A 24,443-nucleotide genomic window follows, 5' to 3' on the forward strand; every position below is an offset into this window, starting at 1 on the left:
GAGTCAGAATGGAACTGATTTCCATGTAATATATTTAATACATATACATATTTATAAATGTATATATTAACTTTAATATTGCAAATGTGATTTCCATGGATACTACATATATCCAAGGAGTAATGGATAAAATGTTATATGATCTGTGATGGACAAACTAACTCAGGATAAGTCCCTTTAGCACCAGCAAACATTAGAAAATAACAGGATGGTGGAATATTATAAGTTCCTAGATGAAGGTATAGATATAAGCACCTTTAGAGGAGGAGGAGGGAGGGAGGAAGAGAGGGAGGAGGAGGAGGAGGGAGAGGAAGGGAGAGGAGGAGGAGGAGGAGGAGGAGGAGAAGAAGAAGAAGAAGAAGAAGAAGAAGAAGAAGAAGAAGAAGAAGAAGAAGAAGAAGAAGAAGAAGAAAAATAATTACATTCAAGACTAAATTTTTAAACAAAAAATTGTCTTTTTATTAATCTGATTGCTTCTTATAGGTTACTTGCTGATTTAAAAATATACTGTTTTGCATATTCACAGAGCAGAAAAAACAATCCTTTCACATTCTTGTTTACATTTAGGTTAGATGTTATATTTATTTTTTTCTTTATAACTTTATGTAATGGTTAACTTTTTCCTATTCATTTTTATTAAATAAAAGGAAAATCATTTAAGCCTGATTATCTTTTGTGTGTTTCATTTTTGAGTAGATATTAGATTGCATTGCATGCATTTAATTAGCTTGTTTATGCTAAAATTGTGCTAATTAAATGTATATAATTTGGATTAGTTATCTTTTTAAAGAGTTATTTTCTTTGTAGTATTCCTACAGTCAGTGCAGATTAAAGTGTAAATCTCCTGCTCTTTCAGATATTAAATGTGCCTGAAAATGGAATAGTAATAAAGGATTGGTAAATCTTGCTCAGTGAGTAATTGTAGGAATACCTGACTACAATTGGTCTCCCAATTGTTTCTCTGTCCAAATCTGCTGCTTTTCCTCTTATTCTGAAACGTCCATGAATAGATTGAGGATTCAGCATGACTATTGGCCATAATGCTCTGTGCACATTCTAGAAGCTACAATAGGATTTTGGAGCATGTGCACAAAACTTATGGTTTTAAATAGTACTAATAGTGACTAAGGCATCTGTGGCTAGGCACAAAAGCTGTAAGTTACAACTAGGATAAAAAGGTACCCTGGTCTTTGGTTCCTATTCACTGGGAAAGACCAATGGTGCTGAGACTCTCAGGGACAGCTTGGAAAGAAAAAGTTGAATTGAATTTATGGCTCTTGCTATGTTCTCTCCAAGGATGTCCAACCAAGGTTTTTTTTTTCTTAGAGTAGAGAGAATATGGCTGTTGTTTTTAAGTTGGGACTGAATACGTGGGTGTTTTCTTTTAATAAATGATAAGAGTCTGTCATGATAACAAACTGCCATGCAGATGAAAATATCTCTAATAAACATCCCTAATATTTTATTTTTCAGCCAATTTTTTTTAAAGAGAAAACATCACAGAAGCACAAACAGTAAGTTAGCATTAGTCAAAACAGAAGAATATTTCCAGATGTAAAATATCACTTTTGTCTGATTTATGCAAGTTGTTTTGGGAACTTGGACTACACTTGGGGGGAAATGAGAGGTAGACATGGCCCGTCTTCAAGGTTTTGTGACCACAGCATATTTCTGAATAAGTAAATATGAGCCAAGAGAATCTTCAAAGGAAAAAGACGCACACAAAGAAGCCCACCCTCATGGAAACCAAGACAGGGATTCCTGCCCAAGGTTACAAGCCTGGGAAAGCTGCAGAACTTCTGACACTGTCCCAGTGCACATTACAGCTTGCCAAGATAGCTCCTTGGTCTATCCATGGGCCATGTCCTTCTTGTCCAGAAGAGGAAACTGAACAAATTCTATAGCCACTAAATCAGAAATAAAGTGCCAGAGTGGTAATATTTCTGGTACTTTTTAGACAAATTAACCAAATAGTTGTAGAAGGACTCCCATGAGTTAACTGGTAGACTGCAATCTATTTATACTCCCTTTGGCTCAGTTGCTTAAAGCTTCATTCCCCACTCACCCAAATCTAAAAATTGAGAACAGAATAGATATCATGGTACCACCAGATGCTTTGTTCTACAACTCCCAATACTACTAACCCTTGGTTATACTTACTGAGGTTTGTGGGACTTACAGTCCATATGAAGGTCATGAGGTTGCAGTCCCCTGGGTTAGAGTGATATATTCAGCCCTGTGCAAATAACACCCAATGGATAGGAGACAGGTGGTGGTGGGAGAATGTTGTAGCAGATCAAGTTCCATATAGTGAATCAGAAAGTTTAGACAGTGTTTCTCAAGGTTAGTAATTTTAAAATGTGTGGGCTTCAACTCCCACAATTCCCAGCTATTTTAGATGGATAGATGGATGGATGGATGGATGGATGGAGACACATATAGATAGATAGACAATAACCTACAGCTGGAATCCTACACATGAACAGAATCTGCTATATGCCTTGGGGAGGAAATCAGAGACATTTCCCAGAGACAAATTTGCATAAACTAAGCCTGGATGGATAGATGCTAGTTTGGACCAACTGTTACTGAAACACGACCTTTGGTTTTTAATGTCCAAAGCTTATTTTAAAGCAAGGTAATGCCAGTAGAATTTTCTGAAGCCAAATATAAATTGGTTCCTCTATAATTTTATAACAGAATAAAATTGCCCTGCTTTACATGAATGTTGTAAGATTATATAAAAACTATAGATGAAGGACATTTCCACTTTGCTTAACCTTTGCAACCTATGTTCTATTATGTACTTCTAAGAAGATAGTATTCAACATTTAGGTGAGTACTTAAAGTAAGAGCTTGCTACAGAAATCTTATGCAACATTAAATGTGTTAATTGTTATTTAAGGTACAACAGCATGGCCTTGCCTGCTTTTAATTTCATAGAGGCATCTATATCACACCAACCTCCCCATGGAGATTAAGTGGGCTCTCACTAGGTACAGTTTCCACCATAAATTAAAAACCTAATTGTTTGCCCAGATCTTGTCTTCATTTCCTTTCTGTTTTCCACCAGCTGGCCTACTACTGTTGTAGTAGTTGTTAGCTATATTTATATGATGTAACCCCTTTAATACAAACTGGTTTAATACTTCAATAGATAGGCAGCATTTGGTGTGACATTGATTCCTTCTTTGGATCTGAGAAAATGGATTGTTGATTTGCTGCATGTGGATGTGTAGGCATTCTTGGATGAATGACTGAATTGAATGAGTTTTTAAAAAATCTTATTTTCAAATATCCCATTGCTTCTTTTTGCCTGGATAGGCAAATGTCTTGTTTCCTGAGTAAATTAGAGTTTTAATACATATCAACATTTCCTGAAGGCACTTCTGATCACTGCTTTCACTTTTTGACTGGAAGCAGTTTTCACAAACAGAAGGACACAGTGCCTTCGAGCATGAACAAAGTTCTTCCCATCTCAAGAGACTTATGCAACATATGAAATCAATGGAAGGTTTTCTTCCTAACCTAATTGCTATGTGGGGAGGATTTGGGGTGCCACAGCATGCATAGAAAATAGGGTTAATACTTCCCTCCTAATTAACCTCTCATGGAAGCACCCCCTCTCACCCTCCCATATGGCAATTAAATTTAGAGAAATGTTTTGTGTTAGCACACGTGGAAGCTTTTTTTCCCCTAATCTTGATTGCCACATGGGGAGATTGTCTAAGAATTGCAGCCTGTGGGGGAAAGAATGCTTAACCCTTCCGTCTCTGCAATTCATTCTAAAAATGTTCTTCTCAGATGCCTAGCAATGCAGCTCTGGTTGGGGGAATTTCAGTCGGCACTAATGGAAATCCAGCTTTCTAGAAAATACAAGTGAGGGCCTATAAAATGGATTCTGAGTTAAGACATTTGGGCAATGCTTAGAAACACTCATATATGGGTATAAGCTCCACTGAACTCAATGGGAATAATTTATGAATCAGCATTTGTAGGATTGCCTTGCAAATAGCTTCAGGTATTTCCCTTCTAGAGAGCTGATATTCTCTAGCCATCTTTGAGGTGGCATAAAGTAACTCCAGGATAACATTTGTTGACTCCTACACTCTATACCAATTTGGAGGAGCTGCCAGATGGCCTTGTTCGGATTGTAAGCTGGCCAGTTACAGAACATCTGTGCAGGTAAGATGTTTGACTTTCCTGCCCTTCCCTTTCAACACATCATCAGCTAAGGGGAAAACATCCATCAATAGAACACTGCAGCTGGAATGGGGAAGATCTGGTTGTAGGATTCTGTCTGGCTTCCCTGGGATGGTTTGACTTTTAAGTGAAATAGGAAAATAAAAGAGGCAGATTCAGAGAGAAAGGAGCAGATTGGACAACAAGATCCTATGAAATAGCTGCAGGTTGTCTGCCTCTCTTACTCAAGTGAAAAAAGAAACCCACAAACTGCCAAATAATCAACATACACGCATACACCCAGTTTACCAACAGGCCTTACTAATTTTGTAATGGACAGTGCAATAAGCAAAAGCAGGACCACTGACTGGAAAGAAAAACTAGATTTTTAAATACCATTAATGCAGAAAGGCTTAAAAAAACACTTTCTCCTTCCTCAGATCTCTCTCCTTTCTTGTAGCTTGTTAAAAATGGTATAGTCTTTATTGTCTTTGTATAAAATAAATACACGAAACTGGTAATTGGTAAAAATAGAACAACAAAAAATAGAAAGAAGGTGACATCCAAATGGGGCAGAATTGGGTGGGAAGTTGGCAGATATGGAAAGAACTTGGGAAAGAAAGTGTTAATGGAAAGGGCAAAGGCTGGGAGAAAAATGGTTGCAGGAAAGCTGGCTAGTGACCAGAGGAATGGGAGGGGGGGTGTCCCTGTCTCCCAACACTCCAAAAACGTACCTCCAGCCACACACACCCAGCAGGTCACATGATCTCTCCTTCAAGATAATGAGTGACATACTTTACACACTTTGAAGCTACAGCAGGAGTGGTGTCTGCTTAAGGGGAGTGGGGAGGCACCTATTATTTTAAACAGGACCTCTCATGTGAAGTTAAGGCTGCATCTATACTCATAGGCTGGGAAAAGGAAGTGACAATCTATAGCCAAGAAAGAAATTGAATGTTTTCAAAGCATGATGGTGTTGGGCTGGACAACTTTTGCCATGCATAGCTGGTTTTCTATGTTTGATTGTTGTGTTTCAGTATACAGCACAGTTTATAGTCTGATCCTGAGAGGAAGGCTTCTGGCAATAAATGTTGAGAAACCACAATTAAATACTTGAAATAAAAAGGTAATATATAAAGCAGGGCATGGGTATCATCATGAAAACTGATGATGGTTTGCCAAAACCAACTGATGTGGCTTGCCAAAATAGTTAAAAACATGGAGAGATACTGTTGTGCATTAGTGAAAGCTGTATTTCCTTTTCTTATGTCTTGCTTTTAATTTCTTTGGTTTGTAATTTATTGTCCTTTGCATACCATCACTTAGGAAATATTTGCAAGAGGGAAAATACAAAATTCTTGCAGAGTGCAGCTGATTTAGGATGAAGGGATGTTCAAGAGACTAGCACCCAAGCATGGGAAGAAAAACAGATAAGATTCCACTAATGACTCTTAAGCAAAAAACTCTCCTCAAGCTGTTTCTTCTCAACTCTATACAGATAGTCCTTGACTTACAACAGTTCATTTAATGACCATACAAAGTTACAATGGCACTAAAAAATGACATGACCATTTCTCACACATGACCATTGCAGCATTCCCATGATCACAAGATTTATATTTGGATGCTTGACAACTGACTCACATTTATGATGGTTGCAGTGTCCTGTGGTCATGTGATTCCCCCCTTTTAACCTTCTGACAAGCAAAATCAATGGGGAAACCAGATTCACTTAACAACTGTGTTACTAAGTTAAAACAGCAGTGATTCACTTATCAAATATGGCAAGAAAAGTCATTAATAGAGCAAAACTACTTAGCAAATCTCTCAATTAGCAACATGTTTTGGGCTCAATTGTGGTTATAAGTTGAGGACTACTTGTATTGTTTTATGGATGAGTGAAAATCATTTATTTCTCCCTCTGTTTCTCAGATTTTTCCAAGGAGCTCCATATGAATATTTCTATTTTATTTTCACAACTTCTCAGTTTAAGCTGAGAAGATCCTGGAGACTGTTCAGGTCAAACAAGGTAGTTAGGGAATTCCTAGATGTTCATTCGTCTTAAAGATATTAAGATTGGAAAACCCTGGCCTAGAAGTTTCATAATTAAATGGGGGGGTCAAATTAGGGTCACCCCATTTCTGTTGATTAGATTATTTCAGATAATTCCCTGGAGCTGGATCCTGACCATCCCAACTGACATTTCCTCAATGCAAGACAAAAAGACCCCACTGAAAACATAAAGCAAAGGGAGGGATTCGGGGGAGGGGGAGGTGGAAAGACAGGGACTAGATGACAGTCTCCTGGCCTTTTTGAAGTACCTGGGGTCTGGCACCAAGTGTTCCTTTAATCACTATCTCCCTTTTCTCTCTGCAGTCTCTGTGGATGTAATTTCCCTCTTTACACTATATTTTTTTGGTCTACTGATGTATGAGAACTATAAAAATAAGTGTTGACATTCTGATGATTATTATAATCTTGAATGAGATATCAGTGCAATTTATTATAGTAGCCCAGGACAACTGACACCTCACCAATACACACACACACACACACACATCATGGTTTGTTGGTGTCCCCCTCTCCTAATTGATAAGGTATTCTGGGATTAGGAAAAAGAAGTCCCTCCAAATCAGACCTCTCTTCTCAGGGGTACCCCTCCATTGGCCTTCCTAAGGATCCAAGCTACTACTGCGCCCCCCACCCCTGCAGCACTCAGCGGGAGCTGCCCAGTCCGCTGGGCTCAGAAGCAGCTGTTTGGCCCCAGCCAGAACAAAGGGCGAGCCCTGTTGGAGAAAACTAGCAGAAGAAAAGAAAGCCCGCAACGATTCCCCTTCCTTAGGGGTGGAGATGGGGGCGGGGGCAAGTACGGTGGTCCCTCCAGCATCTGCCTTTCTAAGCACAAAGCTAGCCACTTCTTCACCCTCTAGAAACAGAGGCCCGTATCTGGGTGGAGTGGGGCCTGCCAGCAGTTCCCTCCACCTCCCGCGCGGGAAGATTCGAAATACTCCCGAGTATCCAAAGAGTAGTCTCGCTGGGAACAGAGGATCTGGGCAGAAAAAGTCACGTTGGGATCTCCGCCCACCCACCCCCTTCCTAGTATGGACAGTGGTCATTACAGAATACTGAGTTTCCCTCAGCAAGGGCTTCCTTCTTTCCATACCCACGCCCCCACCCACCCCAGCTTCTTCCAAGATCTGCTGGCAACAAGGCAGCCTGGGGGTGGGGGTGGGGGAGTCCTATGTATGATCTTAGGCAGATCTTCTCGAAAGTAATAAGCACTTTGGGTTTGCCTCCAAGTCAGCCTGAATCTTCTTCCAAGGCCAGAATATCTACAGGAAATATTTAGATCTGGTAGGGAACATTCTCTTGCTGTAATCCAGATAGATTTCCAACCTATTCCGACACAATCCCATCAAAACTGTGAGGATTCAGCTCCAAGAAAATCTCTTTGGAGTTTTACAGAGGCATATTATAGATCCATTCTCGGAGAGCAGAACTCTCCCCACCCCCCACACTTCGCTTTGGTTGTGAAGATTCTTAATTAATAATTATGTCGCAGGACATGTAATAACTGCATTTTTTTTACAGGTTCGTCTCTTTCTTTCAAATTGAGTCCATTAAAAAAAAACAACAGATGAACCCATTCGCCAAGATTAAACGTAGTTTCTAACTAATTTTGAAGATTTGGGGGGAAAGGCCATCTTGTTTCCTCAACCCCATCCCTCAGCAGGCACACACACAATTGCCCAAGGATTTAAATACAAAGGGGACGAATCAAAACTATTATTTAGCATTTGAAATGAATACATAAAATTGTTATATCTGGGTGTTCCTGTTTAGCGACAGTAGACAACAGAGAAGCCATTAAAATGGTTGGTGGTGGAGAGCAAAATTAATATAATTTTCCATACTCCTAATGAAAGGTTCTGTGAGCAAGGGATTGTTCTATCATGAAAACGTGCTAGATTTTGAGCATAGCTTAATTTTGAAATGGCAATTTTAACATTTTAGTGCAGTTATTTACTTTTTCTAAGAAAATGCTGTTCTCACTTGGAAAAACTCGACAACGGTGGTCTCTGGGTTCTTTCCGAGGAAAAGTGAAGGGGGATGAGTATAATTCAATGTATTTCCCTGCTATTCGCAGTAAAGTGGTAGTTTTTCAGATGATCTGCGCGAACAAGACTAACAAAACTAGATTTTATTTGAAAATCCCGAGTTTATTTGTGTGTCCCCAGCAAGGAGTTTATCACTCTCCCTCTCTCTCTCCCTCTCCCTCCCTCTCTCTCTCTCTCTCTCTTTCTCTCTCTCTCCTGCTTAGCCTGGCTGTTCAGAAGGGACATAGAAAAGAACTGGGACTGCGGCTCTTCATCACCCTCCCCAAATTGTTCCCTTCCTCCTGAAATCTTACTATAAAATTGCTATTCACTCCTATGGACGTAGATACGTAAATCGACCATTGCAAGATACGTAATTCAATCTATTCCAGATATTTGGTGATCTTTGGAATTGCAATCTGTAAAAATTCGAAAAGCTTCCTGGTGGCTTTCCCTTGAGATGGATTTTATAAAAATGCAATCGAGAGATAACAGGAAGACATCAATTAACTAGGAAGACACTGGGAAAGCTTTAAAAACATCTCTTGAAAACCACGATCTTGGAACAGGCAACTATATTTATCTGTTTTCTCCTCGCCTTTTCCACAACAGAGTCAGTCTCCCAGGGTATCGATCCGCCATTGAAATCTCACAATGGTTAGATATTCCGATTGCAACCGTAGGCGTACAGATAGGTGGAACTGGGTAAAGCCTGGGAATCGCCTGGGAACTAACCGCCTCCCACAGTCTAAACAGCAGCCCTTATCTTCCTTTTATTCAACCGTTGCTGTGCAGGAAATGTGCCCGAGGATGAGGAGCCAAAACAACAGCAGACTGCTTCAACTCTGTGATTCTCCCCCCCCCACCCCAAGGTTTTCTAATCGCACTTTCTTGAACCATATAATTTTTTTCGGCTTTATGCGTCTTTCTAAAGCAACCGATCTGAAGGCCAGAGAACAGGAGGAATCTAGCCTGCACCCTCCCCCGCCGCCGCCACACACATAAACACACAAACATCTCTTCAGTCAAGCCACGCTCGGTATCTAATCCCTTGTCTAGGAAGTCCCCTCAAAACTACCAGCCAAACTGGAAAGTCAGCAGCGATGCTGATTTTTAAAGGCATTAGAGCAGCCTGGTTTTCACCCAGCGCCACCAGAAATCATTGTCTTTCTTGTCTTCGCTGAATGAGAGCACAGGGCACTGGCTGTAAAAATTGCACTTTCACAAGCGATTCTTTCAGAATCAGCAAGTTCGTCATTTAATTGCTCCTGAAAATGGGAGGGGGGAGAGAACGAGGAGTAAGGTGGATCTAAGAAGTAGGTACAGAATTGCAGAGAAGTAATGCCTTTTCCCAGTGTATATAGATACATTATATTGGGCATGGGATAAATTCAGGAAAGAGTATGGTGTTACCTTGAGACTGTCTTAACGTTTTGGTTCATCTTATCAGACATAATATTTGAGTGATAAACCATGAAGCAACTTTAAAGATGTAACAATATTCCATTTGTTCTTTGCCTACATTGAGATAATAGAACAATCCCAATAAAATGGCATAAATTATAGAACCATCAAAGTATAGACTGATGAATTATATTGTGATTCCGCCCCATCTTATTTTATGTTATATTAACTTTTATTACTGTAGTACATATTTCTAGTATTCCTGAGTTTGTAATTTTATGACACTCTTTTGGAATATTATCCCTTTTGCTATAAGAAGAAAATATAAACTGCTCAGAATCCCCTAGGATTGGTCAGGCATATAAACCCCAGCAATTAAGGAAATAAATAAGTAATTAGAGAAGAAAAGCAGCCAACTGCATACAAATACTGATCATTTCACATTGTTTAACATTATACTATGGTTTCCCCATAGGCCAGGTATAATGTAGAAGAAATGTTGTAGAAAATGTATATAGTACCTAATTTCCCCAAATCTGCAATTTCTAGTAGAAGTCACATATAAAAATCTCAATTGCCATTTCCCTTTGTAAGGAAATTCCTTCCATCCTAACTAAGGAGTTTAAGATGCAAGGAGACCATTTTCATTTTGATCAGGATTAAGAGCAAAGTAAAGCAAAGACCTGCCCAGTCAAATGTCCTGCAAGAAGTAAGACAAAGGGGCATTTCAGGCCAGTCTCCAAATTGGCTTGTCAAGCAACCAGGTTGGAATGAGAAACTATTTTCTAGATCAGATTCTAATGTAGTTGGTTTCCTCAAGTCTTTGACTGAAAGTGCATTTGTGTAGTTACTAGGCCCCAACTGATTCCCTCCAGAAGATGAACTAGATTCTAGAATAGCTTGCTGTGCTGGTTCATCACATGGATATTAGCTGTCTCCAATATATGCTGAAACACAGTTCTCTTTCAGCAGAGCAGTGACAGGGTAGTGCCAGGAGATCACTGATTGGTCTTCCAGGAGGAAAAAGAGTCATGCTTATTCAAAAGGCAGTTAAGGCTTTTTTTTTTTTTAATGTTCTACACCGAGTTTTTATCTGGAAAAAAAAGACACATATTTTATCCCAATGACTGAGAGCATGAGAAACTCATAATCTATTTTTCCACCAAGTTCCTCCTAACCCTAACCTTTGGGGCCAACACCCACTTCCCTTGGGGATCTTCCTTTTTCAGCTTCAAAAATCCATCACGTTCATATTTCTCAGATGAATATGGTGGGAGGTGCTCAGTCCCAAGCCCCTTATCACTCCCTTTGTCATCTTTACCACACATTTTATTTTATTTTTTTCTGAAGAAGAAAAGTTTAAAATGGATATTTATCCTAAAGAGGCCAAGGTGCAGGTTCAAGAAATTAGGACAGGCTGGGTACCATTTACTTGATATTAGGAGTATAAAGCTTTATCTATACTTTATATAAAGTTAACGATACTAGGAGTATATAGTCAAGTTTTTTTTCCTGGCCTTTAGTAGAATAGTTATGTACAATATCAAAGCTTGTCCTTGTGCTAAAATACATCATAAACCTTTTTAATATGTTAATCTGAGAATTTCCAAAATTTGAGCTTTTAATTTTTGTGTGTTTGAACTGTATTTCCAAATTATACAACCTAGCCTGAAGCCATATGAAATCTTTTTCTTTCTTTCTTTCTTTCTTTCTTTCTTTCTTTCTTTCTTTCTTTCTTTCTTTCTTTCTTTCTTTCCTTTTTCTTTTCCCCCCTCTCATTTCCCTCTACTCATTCACTCTCACACATCTACATTTACCTAGAAACAATGCCTCTGCTGCTTTCCCTGGACCTTCTGCCTGAGAAAAAGCTCCTGGGATTAAGGAGTGTAGAAAACATAGGGAAACAGAAGATTCCCGACAATCCTAGAATTTTCTCGATTTTTATCATTGTGCATGTGAGGTGATCTAGCCTAAAAAGCAACAAATATACTTCAACTAGATTGCAAAATAAATATATAAATATTTGCTTGGTTCATCTTAATCTTGGGCATTTTTGTATCACTTAATCTGTAAAGAACTGCAAAAAGGAATTGCCCCAAATTGGCTCCAGCATGCTGTGAATCTACAGAGCCAGATCAAATCTCTCAGATTTAGAGAGATGCTGCAGCCTTGCATGGATCTTTCTTTGGGATGGAGATTTTAAAAGAGAAGCCCAGTGTCGTTTTCTCCCCGTTTGCTTGGACACAAAGCGGGGGTGGGGGTGGGCAGGACGAAGGAGATCGTTGTTTGAAATGCAAAAGGAAGCAGGGAGAGAGGGGAAATGTGAACTGACCCGAGCGATCGTTTAAATGGGATGGTTTATCTCAACGTATCTTAGGCTTGCTTCTCAACTAGAGTTTGGGAGTTCTTCAGAATGTATCTTATAATGATGAGAATCAAATAGAGTTTGATAGTAACATTCCGTTTTTTTTGTCAGGAGGAAATGGGAAATTAAGCCTTAGAAGGCCAGGGGAGGGGAAATTGTAAATGCTGCGTCTTTCCATGATTTCTGAGGAAAAGGAGTGGGTTCACAAAACTCACCCTCGGATCCTAAAGTGCATTAAAGAGAAAAAGCCCTGTGGAGTTTAGCGCCCGAGCAGCGACTAACTACGATCGAAGAGTAAATAAATAAGACTAAGTGTTAGCGTGTTAATTATATTTCCTTCCGTTTTTGTTCGGCTTTGTTTTCGTGAAATCTGGGAATGTTTCCTAGGCCTAACATTTAGGCTTGGAGGGGAAACGAGAAGTAGCCCCGAAGCGAATCTCCTATGGGCCTGCATGTTACTGGCATCTCTACGTAGTGGGGGGGGGGGGGTCCCAAATAAAGTGCTTATTCGCTTATATTCAAAGTCTCGGCTTTGGTATTTCCATCGCATCAAAAGTGCTGTTTATAATATACAGGCACACGTGCGCCGAGAATCTGGTATGTGGTGTCGCCGCTCAGCTGCCGCTGCGCCAAAGCAACTGCTCTTTCATTTTCCTTTGAAAACCAGACAGAGTGAAAAGCTCTCGCTTTAGCAGCCTCGCCGGGTCTATCCTCGCCCGGATCTCGTTGAAACTGTCGCTAGGCCAGCGCTTGCCTGCAACCCGAGTCCAAATCCTACCCTAATGGGATCTCCCTTCCCCCCAAGTAAAAAGCCCTTTGAATTTTTAAAAACAAAAATAAATGACACCTCGATTATTTAAGAGTAATGGAAACAACTGAGTGCTGAATCACCTTCCCTTATTAATGTTACAATATGTTTTCTCTCTATCTTTGGAGATGGGGCTCTGTTTTGAAGTCTCCAAAGGTGTTTGCTAAGAATTTTATTTATCTACTTAGTGGACATTAGTTTCATAAATGAAATTGGTACATTTTCGCCTTTTCTCCTCCAATACTTTTCTTCTTTAAAAGTAACTTAATCTTTCTCTTTTAAGAATAAGAACTTTGGCCATAGCCACAGGCTGTAATCTTTGTCTACATTTCTAGAGCTCGGGGTTTGGAAAACATTTGAAGTGCGAGAGAATCCAAGCAGAGTGTGGGATTGCTTTTGCAACCGTCAGCCTCCATTTCTCAAGGACATTTCCTGTATCAACCCACCGGTATTGGCTTCCACATCTCCTCCGCTCCCTTTATCTTATACAATGAGGAGGCTTACATTTCTAGACAACTTCCCTTAAAGTAAAATATGTGTGCGTGTGTTATGATAGCATTAGTCACATAGCCCTACTTGGCCCTGCTTGTGAGTAAATGTGGAAATATGTCTTAGCTTAAAAGAGTTGTTGCCATCTCAAAATGTCTTCTAAGGATTTACAAGAGCGGATGTTCCTGCATCTTTTCTAGGAAGCCAAATCAAGGAATAGCCACAAAGAGTTTGGGAATTGGAAATAATGTATGACCCCAACATTTACGTGTGCATGTATGTACATACATGCATGTGTCAGATTCTAATTCTGCGTATAAGCCTTGGGGGTGGGGTGATGCACCTTGGAGGAGGGAGCTGGGAAGAAAGGTCCTTTCGGCCATGACCGATCCCTGCCTCAGCTCTTTAAAACAGGCAGCCATTTACTGCCCCTTATTGCCCCACTGACCAGGTTAGCTCATAAAGCTATTCACACGCCACAAAGGAGATTTTCTCAACAATTAACAAGAAACAACATAATAAAGCCATTGACAAAGGCCTGGCTATTTACTAGAAATTAGGCACTCTTTAAGAGACTAGTGCGTAATTTCACACACTTTACAGCTCCCCAGCGCATATTCCAACGACAGAGTAAACAACCTGGGTGCGGGGTTTTTTGGCCGCCGCTGTCGCCACCGTCCGGGGTGATTTCTTTCCTTCCACAACCTCCACCCCCCCTCTCCCAATTCACACGCCCCGTCATCATTAAACTCGTTTTAAATAGCGGAATGGCTGAGGAGGACTGTGACCTCTAAACAATAAAAAGACACCAAACTGATCCCTGACATGGTGATGCCATCCCAGAGCATTTGCGTTTCTCACGACGGATCTCATAGGGCTAAAGCCAGCTGGGCCGATGGCGTCCTTTCACCCGTGAGCCTGGTCCCCAAACCGGGATCTAGCCGGACTTGCAAGATTTGCCCCTGGGGAGAGCAGAGGGCCGACAGCCAGAAAAGAGGTCCCGGGCCGTTCTGCTCGCAGAGGCCGAGGCGAAAGGCTGCCAGAGGGTCGCCCTGCCTCGCCCTGAACTGCCCCCCTTTTTTTGGAGTGGCCTCATTGGGACATCCTGGGCAGCTGCGTCCCTCTCGGCTTTCCCCGAAAGACGGCCCTGCATTTTGAGAGATTGCGGCTGGCCCGGAAAAGGCACAAGGGCCGGGGAGACTGGCGAAGGGCAAGTCTTGCGGGGAACCTGGAGAGCTTGAGGGGCGACAGCAACAGCAGCGGCGGCGGCGACGCTGAGGAAGGAGACAAAAGGAGAAGAGCTTGCGGGAAGCGGAGGCGAGAGAGACCGGGCCCAAGCGAGGTGGCGAGGCCTCCAAGGCGGCGTTTAGGCCTTCCTCTCTAGCCTCTGAAAGGCCACCTTGAAGTGGGTCTCTGGACGACTCCTCCAAGAGGCCCTTCCGTTTCGCTTAATGAGCTGGTAACACATTCAGGCCGAGGGAGAAAGAAAAGGGGAAGAGAAAGGCCGGGAGACACAAGGAGAGGCCAGCCGGGGCGAAGAAACGGCGCGAGGTCCTTTTTTTAAAAGCAGGCAAGATGGCGACGCCGCGGCTGTGAAATGGGGAGCCTTCTCCTTCGCCCCGCCACCTCCAACCCTTCCCAACCCCTGAGGTGAACCCAGGGGCTGTGCCCCTTAGTGAAGCCGCGGAACGGGGGAGACCCATTTCCTGTTCCTTCCTGGCTCGAAAATCGACATGTGGGGCTGTTCCCGAGTCGGCCCGAGTCTCCCCCAATTCGCGGGCAATTCTACCGGCTCTCAACCCTTGCCCTCCCCTGTTTACAAACACAGCTGTTGCCGTAGCTTCGCAATGCACCCTAAAGCCACCAGCAGCGAGAGAGAAGGTGCAGGAAAAGGAAGGGGGAGGAGGGGGAGGTGATCTCGGCATCTGGAAAGGACGGAGCGCCTTGTTTTTGAAACTGTCAATTCTCTCAACCCCTATTGTGAGAGCTTCATGCAAAACATCTCAGCCCTTTTAATGTTGGGCCTTGTGAGGCTGCCTCGGGTTGGAAAGGAAGAGGAGAGGAGGGGGAAGAAGCAGGGCAACGCAAATAATTATATCAGAATAGACATTAACAGAAATTACAACATACCCTGCAATGTGTGTGTGTGTGCGCGTGCACACACACATGTGCACACACACACACACTTAAGTCAGATGCGAATCTAGGGGAAATGTATTTAGTCAACATAGGAATATATGAAATCTTTGTCAATTAAGAAAGCCAGCTGTTCTGTTCCTTGAATCCCAACTCTATATGAATGGTGGTGGTTGGTTTTTTTGTTTTGCAGGGCTGATCTATGGAATTTCTAGAAAAAACATTTTACCAATATTTGATGGTTATAAAAGCAATTGAATTAAGTAAAATCCTGCCTTTTGTCATGCTGCTATGGGAAGGGAAATGTGTGTACAATATCTGAAAGGAAATTTTCGGCCACCCCAAATGGAGATGCAATTCAATCATGAACTTTTCTTTCTTATCTTTCCCCTCTTTCTTTTTTTAACACAAATGTCTTAACTGTAAAAAACCACAGTAAGCAAGCACTTCCTGTCTTGTATCTGTATCTTCCCAAAGGCCACTTTTGATCAACTTTTGTGTAAAATGAAAGAAGATATGATTTCTTCTTCTTACAAAAATTTGAATATTTTAGCAATAATAGCAAAATCTGTATGTGGTAGGTAGTGAGTATACACCCCTTCCCAATTTTGCTATTGTTGCAAAAATACTAACTTTTTTGTTGAAATAGGACACGGACGGACACACACACACACACACACACACACACACACACACACACACGTCTTTCATAAACCAGACATGTTTTTTTCTTTTTTACTTTCCAGTGGTGTTTAGAATAAACAAGATGTTTATTTTGTTTTTCATTTGTTAAAATAATTTTGCCTTCTCAGTTAAAATGATTGAGTTTCTAGAGGCTATCTCCTTTTGCAAACCAGGAGTTGATGGCAAATGCCTGAAAATTATTTTCACATCCATTCCCTTTGAATACTAGATATATAAAGTCCTATTTTTTCTTTGTGTTGAAGAGTGAGGATATAATTTCTCAGTTACCTGGCATGGGAAGAATTTCTCTAGTGTGGGCTTCCAAGGTAAAGCTCAGAGTATGTGTTAGACTATTTTTATCAGTTTGATTTAGCCCCAAGGATTGTATGTATGTATTCCTGCTTATGAATAAGGGGGTTGGGGGGGGGTTTCTGGTGGGTATATTGGCATGTGGGAGTATTAAAATAAGAACATTTCACCTACATTCAAGCCTTGTTGAAAAATGAAGAATGTCTTCTGTGAATGCTAAGAAGGTCTCGGTTTCTGGGGAGGACAGGCAGACATTCCTCAGGTCATTAATTTGGGATGCACTCTATAAAACTCTCTGCTCCAAAGCAGACCAACAGAAGAATCAGGGGGTTGCTTTGCAGCAAGACAAGGAGGGTGTGGCTTTATGTTTTCCTCAGCATTCTTAATAGGACAAGAATCTCTTGGACCTACAGGAATTGTTAGAATACAACATGAAAGCATCCAACTGGACTTAGGACCTCTCTTTTTCTTCTTACATTTATTTATTTTTTAAAATGTGACTCCTTACATTTTACACTTTATTTGTTTAAATAAAAAAGGCTGACTCCTTTTTCTCTTAAAACTAGGACTTTAAAAAAAACCTAAGAATAAGCACATAAGCAATTTGCCCCTAGACTCCCATCATTCAATATATGATTTAATAGTTGAAGTGATCAGATGGATCAATATCTTTGATCCAGGGCTGTAAAAATCAATTAAAATACTATATAGTGAAGAATTATTTCAGCATTTGGGGTTTTCCTATGTCTTCATATTTACCAGCCACTGACTTCAGTGGTCAAAAACAATGGACGAAAAATGCATATATATGTAGAAAGCAATAAAGAGGGAAGGAGAAAGGGATAAATGGATGTTTTACCCACCAGATTGTCAGAAACTTAAAAGGCCTTAGTTACGCATGTGAAAGTAAGTGACCTCTCTAGAATTTGGGAAGATTCGAGGGTGGCTGGTTTTTGTAGATTTTTTTTTATTGAGCCATCAGTCCACTGGAAAGGCAGCCTGAAAAGCTTAGTGTACTTTATGTTGCAACTTTTCAAAACTATAACCAGCAAATTAACCTTGAAAACCCTAAAGTGAGACTATAACCACAACCAATTTTAGTCCTATTTTATTTTTAAAAAATTAATTTCACATTTGAAAGTTAAGCTAGTCCAATTTGGTATAGTGGTTAAGATGCTGGCCCAGAAACCACAAGTCTGTGAGTTTTAATCCTGCTTTAAGTATGAAAGCCAGCTGGGTGACTTTGGCCATTCTTTCTCAGCCTAACTCACCTTACAGGGTGATTGTTAAGTAGAAAATAGGAGGAAGGAAGGAGTATTCTCTGTCTTGAATTATTTATAAATAATAAAGGCAGGATAAAAACATTTTTAAAAACCAGTGTGGAATGTTGACATTTGCCAGCTTTTTTTAATGCAGAATCCCCCCCCCCCAACAAAAAAAACCATCCTTCCATTTGTGAAAGCATTGCCTAGTGGGGAAAGCCTGTGTGAGTTTATCTGGATGAAGCAATGGCAGGTCTTAGGACTGTATGTCTTTTGGCAGGTCTCTCTTCCCAAAGGAGTATGAGGCCTTTTGCAAATCACTTAGGGGTTGCTGAAAAAGCAAAAGAAGAAAAGGAGGGATGTTCCGAGCCAAAAGAAGTTCATTCATTCGAGATTGGATGACACACATCTAGATACACATACATCCAGGGTAACATTCCTGCCAGAACAATTTCATTTGCATTCTCATCTCTTTTTGAAAGCATCACATTTTAGCAAAGCAATTAAAACACATAATGCAGCCCTGTAAATCAGAAACATAAGTGGTAAGAAGGAGTTTGACTATGCAAGCAGGTGAAGGTATTTCTAAATATATTTGGCTCTTGCACATAATTTGCAGAAAGAAAAAGACTTCCTTTATGGGTCTGTATGAGATAGAGAAGAAATTATCTCAGTCTATTTGGAATATATAGAAATAAAAAAGGGAGATATAACCTAGGGCAGAAATGTCAACATTGTAAATAGTAACATATGCATCACATCTCCATAAGAAAAGTTGACTCTGATGCTCAGGATAAACAAAGGCTTGTTGTTGTTTTGCAATTGAAGCTATATTATCTTGGGACTGCCTCTTAAAGGATATCCTTCATCATTTTTAATTTAAAAGAAAGATGTGCTTTCAAAATCTGATCAAGGAAAAAGAACCAGATCCAAAGAGCTGATTCAAAAGCTTTTAGATGGATGTAACTAACATTGTAAAAGTTCTTTTCTTATCCCACAGTTTGAGACATTTTCATCACAATTTTATAGGAACAATCCCTCAAAGTATCTTTCCTTCCAACCAAAGCTTTACATTCTTCTCATGCACCCACTTATCAAAAGAATGAAAACAAGAATAATGCTTCAATAAATATATGAACATTTTCTTTTTAAAACAGTGTTTTATTTGAAAATAAAGCTAAAGCATGCTTTTTCAAGAGTGCAAATTTCCATCATTTTGATTTACTGTTTCCATTATCACAACATCTAGAAGTCCACTTGCTTCAATTATGACAAATTTTAAGTGCAAATATAGACAATTGCCTCTGATTGTCATGTGCAGTAAAATGGTCTTGCTACAAAGATAGGATGGTTGGGAAAACTGAAATTTCCAGGTATGTAAGAAAACAGTGTCACATCCTGGTTTCAGACACCTGAGTTTGGGTGATCACAGCAGCTACTGAAAGCAGGAATTTGGGGCTTCTGTTGTTGTATTAAAAATGGGGGAGAGGGTGATTGCATTTTCCTGCAATGGAAATCTGGAAAAAATAATATTATTTTGATTTTTTCAATCTGAGAGAGACACAGTTATGGATACTCCTTCATCTTTCCAATAAAACATAGCTTCAATCTGCTCCACTGCAATCCTAATTCTTCTAAGACTGCAGTCCTTATCAATCATTCAGGGGCTGGTGTGGGAAACCGGCTTTTTAAATTAAATGTGCAGAAGTCTGGTCTGTGATATAGGAGACTGAATGCTGTAATCAAGATATGATATATGGACATTCTGACCAATTTATTATGGGAAGGGATAGAATGCTCTTCCCTTACGTTTTTAAAACTGACTTATCCTGGATAATTATTCTTAATTTTAACAAAAATCCAACTAAATTTAACTGCTATTGATTTTCAGCTATGAAAGAAACAATTGTCCCAGCAATGATCTAGAAACATACACTCTATGCTAAATGTAGGCATGTTAGTTATTTTGATATAAAGGAGATGAGGTGAGGATTAAGAGGTGGGAGAATACTTAGAAGTTAAGAAGAAGCACGCACCCCCCCCCACACACAACTAAATGATAAAGTCCCTGTGCAACTTTTTGCTGAAGAAAATTGAATAAAATTGTACAGACTTCCATGTTCCAGATCTAGTGCATTACATATTAATGGCTCATTCAAATAATCTTTCAACTAATAAAATCCCAAACCCCAAACATTTACTTGTAACAATTGAATTGAGGTACCAGGTGCATTATGAGCAATCTGAGACATTAAAGTGTTCCAGCTTTGAGAGAGTCCACTGAGGTGTTTGTTTGTTTGTTTTTAATTAACTTGAGACTTTTGCTTGAAGTAGTCTGTGGAATGTAAGATCTCTCTCCCTTCATGCACACTTCTACCCTCCTTCCCCCCATGATCTGTTTTCATGGCAAAAAGTAATCCAATTTTTGCTGTCTTCTTCCCCCCCCCCCCCCGCTCCCCCCAGTGACTGGGAGGAATAAACTAGAATTCAAAAAAATCAAAATGCAAGCAGATGCGATAGAAGAAAAACCAGAGTAGTGAACTGTGGTGAAAAGAAGGTGTTGGGAAAGGGAGAGAATCAAAATGATATTAGATATAACTATTATTATTAGGATGAATTCAAAAACTCAAGCCATCCTCACATCAACCATAAAAGTAGAATTCCCATCCTAGCTCTTTCTTTAGTTCAGTTTCCTGAACTTGTGGCTGGGTGGAAGAGGTATTGGTGGCCCACCCAGCTGCCATTTCCAGATAGGATGGGCCTTGGGTGGTGGTTGGGCACTCTTGGAGGTGCTTAAGGTATAGGCTGGTGTGAGATCTCCATCTGGGCCAACCACCAAGGAGGGAGGGCAGGGAAAGTTGCCCATGAAACTGAATGGCCTCTTGAGGGTGGAGGTGACACTGCTAGCCACCCTCTTGCGTCGGTTGAGAACAGCTAAGTCATCCAAGCTGCCTTCTTGAGCCTCTGGGAGTTTCCCTGGAGGTGGCCGGGGGTTGCGTGCTGATTTCAGATTTGGCTTGAGTGGTGCTGGGCTCGGTGTGGTGGCTCGTTTGCCCAGCACCAAGGTGCGGTAGTTCTTCCTCACCCGGGCTCCGAATTTGTAATCCCCATCCTCAGGTTTGGCAGCAGAAGCATTGCCTAAAGTGCATGCAGCAAGGGTCCGGCTCAGAGATGCTGGACACAGAGTGCTCTTGAGAGGGCTAGGACAGTCCTCTAGGCAGGTAGGGTCTGCCTTGGCTGACAGCAAAAGAGTTCCAGGATGCTGGGTGGGACCAGGCTGTGGTGATGACTGGCAGTCTGCCTCCACCTTGGTCTCCTGGTCACTCTCTTCCCATTTGAGTGGGATCTGTACTGGGAGAGCCCCATACTCAGCATTAGCACTGCTGTCCTCAACTTTGATCTGGGCAATGGGCACAAAAGAGAGGAGCTGGACATGGCTTTGGAGATCTGGACTTGCAACAGCAGCAGTCCCCTGGCAAGTGGCTGATCTCCCATTGAACTGGACATTTCCCGGAAGCTCCTTGGGCAGATGGGTTAGGGCAGCAGTGCTACTGTCTGCACCAGTTGGAGAAAGGGGGAAAGGATGAGGGTGAGAGGCAAGGGCAGGCTGGCAGGTCTGGCCCTCTCCGAAAAATCTTGCTTGGGGCAAAATGTGGTTTGGCTTTAAGCTAGCAGAAGAGTCACCGCAGGCTAACCAGGGGACCCCAGGCAGGTCAAGAGACTTTACCTCAGGCACGAGTGTGGAGTGGTCCTCGCCAGTCAAGAGGAATCTTCCCTCACCGCCACTGGCCCCTTCCGTGGGCTGCTCCAGCAATCCTAAGTACGCACTGCCGACAGGATGCGTGGTGCAGTCCAAGCCCGGCTCAGCTTTTGAAAGCCAGCCAGCCGGGATCTTCCACTCCTCAGGTTCTTCCGACGCTTCGCATTTGACGAATTGCGCTGGACCTGGAAGCTCCTCGTGGCTAGCAAACTGAGGCGGATGGGGCACGAGGCTGGCTGAAGTCTGGAGGGTGGGCGATTTGCAGAAGCTAGTGCGCCTGAAGCGGATACTCTGGACCGAGACGTGGCTGGACCCGGAGCTGGAATCAGATTCCGAGCTGGTCTCTTCTTCCTCTTCCTCCTCTTCCTCCTCTTCCTCCTCCTCCTCGTCTTCTTCCTCTTCTTGCTCTTCCTCGTCAGAGCTGAGCTCACTGGAATCAGAGGCGCAGCTGCCTTCCTCCTCTTCCTCCTCAGAAGAACCGGAATTGCTGGTGCTGCTCAGGCTGGAGCAGAAGTCGGAGTCGTTGTCTGCGTGATTCGAATAGGAGCTGGATTCCGAATCGCTGCTGTAAGGTTCCGGGAAAACCGGGGCAGGCTGCGGGGTCAGAAAACCACGCAGTCCATGCAGCCTCTCCGCCACGGCGCTCCGAGCTGCTTTGCAAGCTCGGGGCAGAATCACCACACGCCGCCCGCACCCGCCAGAGAAACGCCTCTCGGTGCTCTTTTTCCGCTTAGTTCTGCAGCCCAGACCCAGCGGTTTGCTTCTAGAGACTGCCGCTGCCGCCGCCGCCGCCGCCGCCGCTGCTGCTGCTGCCGCCGCCGCCGCCGCCGCGAGCTTAGGCTGAGTGGCAATGGCGGCCGAGGAATGGTAGTAGTAATGAGGATGCTTGGAGCAGAGCAGGCTCCGAAAACAAGCCGGTTCTGTGGCCAGCGAGACGTAGCCGGGGCCAAGCTGGGCGGTTTCATAGTTTACAGCTTCATTGCTAGGCGGTGGGGCAAAGCTTGACAAACTGCGCCCGGCGGATTTGCTCCAAAAATGAGGTAGATCCGAGGCCGGTAGAAAAGCTCCTGCTTGTGCAGCCGCCGCCGCGGCCGCCGCCTTGCGCCAGGCTGCTTTCTTTCTGCTGCTGGCTTGGCTTGTAGTCCCTTCTTTCAAGCTCACGCAAAGTTTGCCTCCGTCTTTCCAAAAAGCCGCGTAGGGGTCGGGACGCAGGGTCTCCTGGCCCGGCTTGGCACCTCCCCGACGCTTGGTTCTCAGGACGCGCTCGGTCTTGCACGAGGTATAAAGCGCCTCTACGTCCTCGCGGGAAATGAGGGTGCATTTGGCTGCGTGGAAAGCTATGGAGTTGATGGACTTGAGCTTCCGCAGTTCCTCCAGGTCGCACTGGTGCTTTTGGACTTTCAGGTGATCCATGCGCTTGTGCACCGTGGTGCGCGGGATGTTCTTCAGAAGATCTGTGAAGACCTGCGAGAGGGGGAACATCTGCTTGCCCCGAATCATCAGGTAGCCCAGGCGTACGCCATCCACCTCTTCGAAACCCGACTTCAAATCTTCCATGGTGCGCCTTAAATTAAGTCTAGCATCTGGGTAGGGAAAGCGGAAAATGGATGGGCGACGGCCCGCCGTGCACCCCACAAGTTGGAACGGCGATCAGCAGCAAGAAGAAAAGGTGCGATGTCGGGCGGGTGGGGCGGCAGAAATAGAGAAAGGAAAAAAAGAAATCCACACACGAAAAGCCAATTAAAAAAAATCCTTAGCCAGATGCTGGGTTTGGTCTCAAGGCATCCTACTGAATGGAAAAGAACAAAGCGTGTTATTCCTGATCAAAGTTCGGAGGACTAAAAAAATCAGAGGCGCAAGGCAGAAAGGAGGAGAAGTGGAAAGAGCCCTGGAGGGTGGAAATAAAAAAATCATGTCCTGGGGAGTGGGAGGGAATATATCAGTTTGGTGGCCCCGGCCTTTCTCGCGACGTAGCTGAGGAGGCAGGCTCACTACCTGTGTCCTTGGGCTGGCGGCTCTTCCCCCTGTCCAGCCCAGGATAAAGGAATGTAAAGCCAGAGGGCTGCTGAAGGAGGCAGAAGAGGCACGCAGCCGTTCTTCCCGCCGCTGCTTTCGCTCCAAATCAAATGACAGAGTGAAGTGAGCTCGTCCGGAGACACCTTCATCAATTAATTCCCCTAAAGCCAGCGCTGATTGGACACTCCTGACAGGTGATGCAATAAAAATTGATATTCCACCCCCTTCGTGCCCCCCCAATCTTTGGCTAATTAGCATACTCTTAGACTGCCACCTTCCCTCCCAAAGTAAATAATACTGTTAGTATATAAATCTTTCTATTAAACAATCCAGAGGTTCTCAACCAGCCCAAAGGCAGCTCGACGGCGCTTGGCTATTAAAGGAACGGGTTGGAATTGGATTACTGACACGGTGTTAGTTCTTTTTTCTTTTTCTTCTTATTTTCTTCTTCCTTTTCCTCCTTTCTTCTCTTCCTCCCTCCTTCTTCCTCACCCCTCTTCCTCCTCCTCTTCCTCCTTCCTTTTACACCTTTCTCCTTCCTCTTTCCTCCTTTCTCTTTTCTTCCTCCTTCTCCTCCTCCTCCTCCTCTCCTTTTTCTCTTCCTCCTCCTCTTACTCTTCCTCCTCTTTTTTTCTTTTACAAAGCCCACCTCCCAAAATAAATACCAATTCGAAAGCTTCATCCAGCCATTTAGTATAATTAAAGAGGGGCTGGTTTTCCCACCAAGATACTGCAAGAGTTCTAGGGATGGAAAGATGACTGAGGGGTGTGTGTGTGTGCGTCCGAACAGCAGAGTAACCATTTTAAAGAATCATTTTAAAGGGGCGTCTATTCTGCCTAACGAGTCAAAGGAGACTTGCTCGTCTGGCGGGTCCCTCCGCGGGCGTTAAAGTTTTCCCTTTGTTTTAAGAGCTGGGGCGTATTTGTTGTT

General features: G+C 42.6%; 1 protein-coding gene across 1 annotated transcript; it reads right to left on the bottom strand.

The window, feature by feature from the left end:
* Positions 1-20,252: 20,252 nt before the first annotated feature.
* Positions 20,253-23,301, bottom strand: SKIDA1 (SKI/DACH domain containing 1). The gene has a single exon (XM_087711833.1). It carries the CDS (start codon positions 23,051-23,053, stop codon positions 20,417-20,419), a length of 2,637 nt encoding a protein of 878 aa, XP_087567959.1. The 5' UTR covers positions 23,054-23,301; the 3' UTR covers positions 20,253-20,416.
* Between the last annotated feature and the right edge of the window lie 1,142 nt (positions 23,302-24,443).

Source organism: Thamnophis sirtalis, unplaced genomic scaffold (genome assembly GCF_051295495.1).
Source record: "Thamnophis sirtalis isolate CommonGarterSnake01/CBP01778 unplaced genomic scaffold, rThaSir2_p1.2 scaffold_4, whole genome shotgun sequence".
Classification (NCBI taxonomy): Eukaryota; Metazoa; Chordata; class Lepidosauria; order Squamata; family Natricidae; genus Thamnophis; species Thamnophis sirtalis.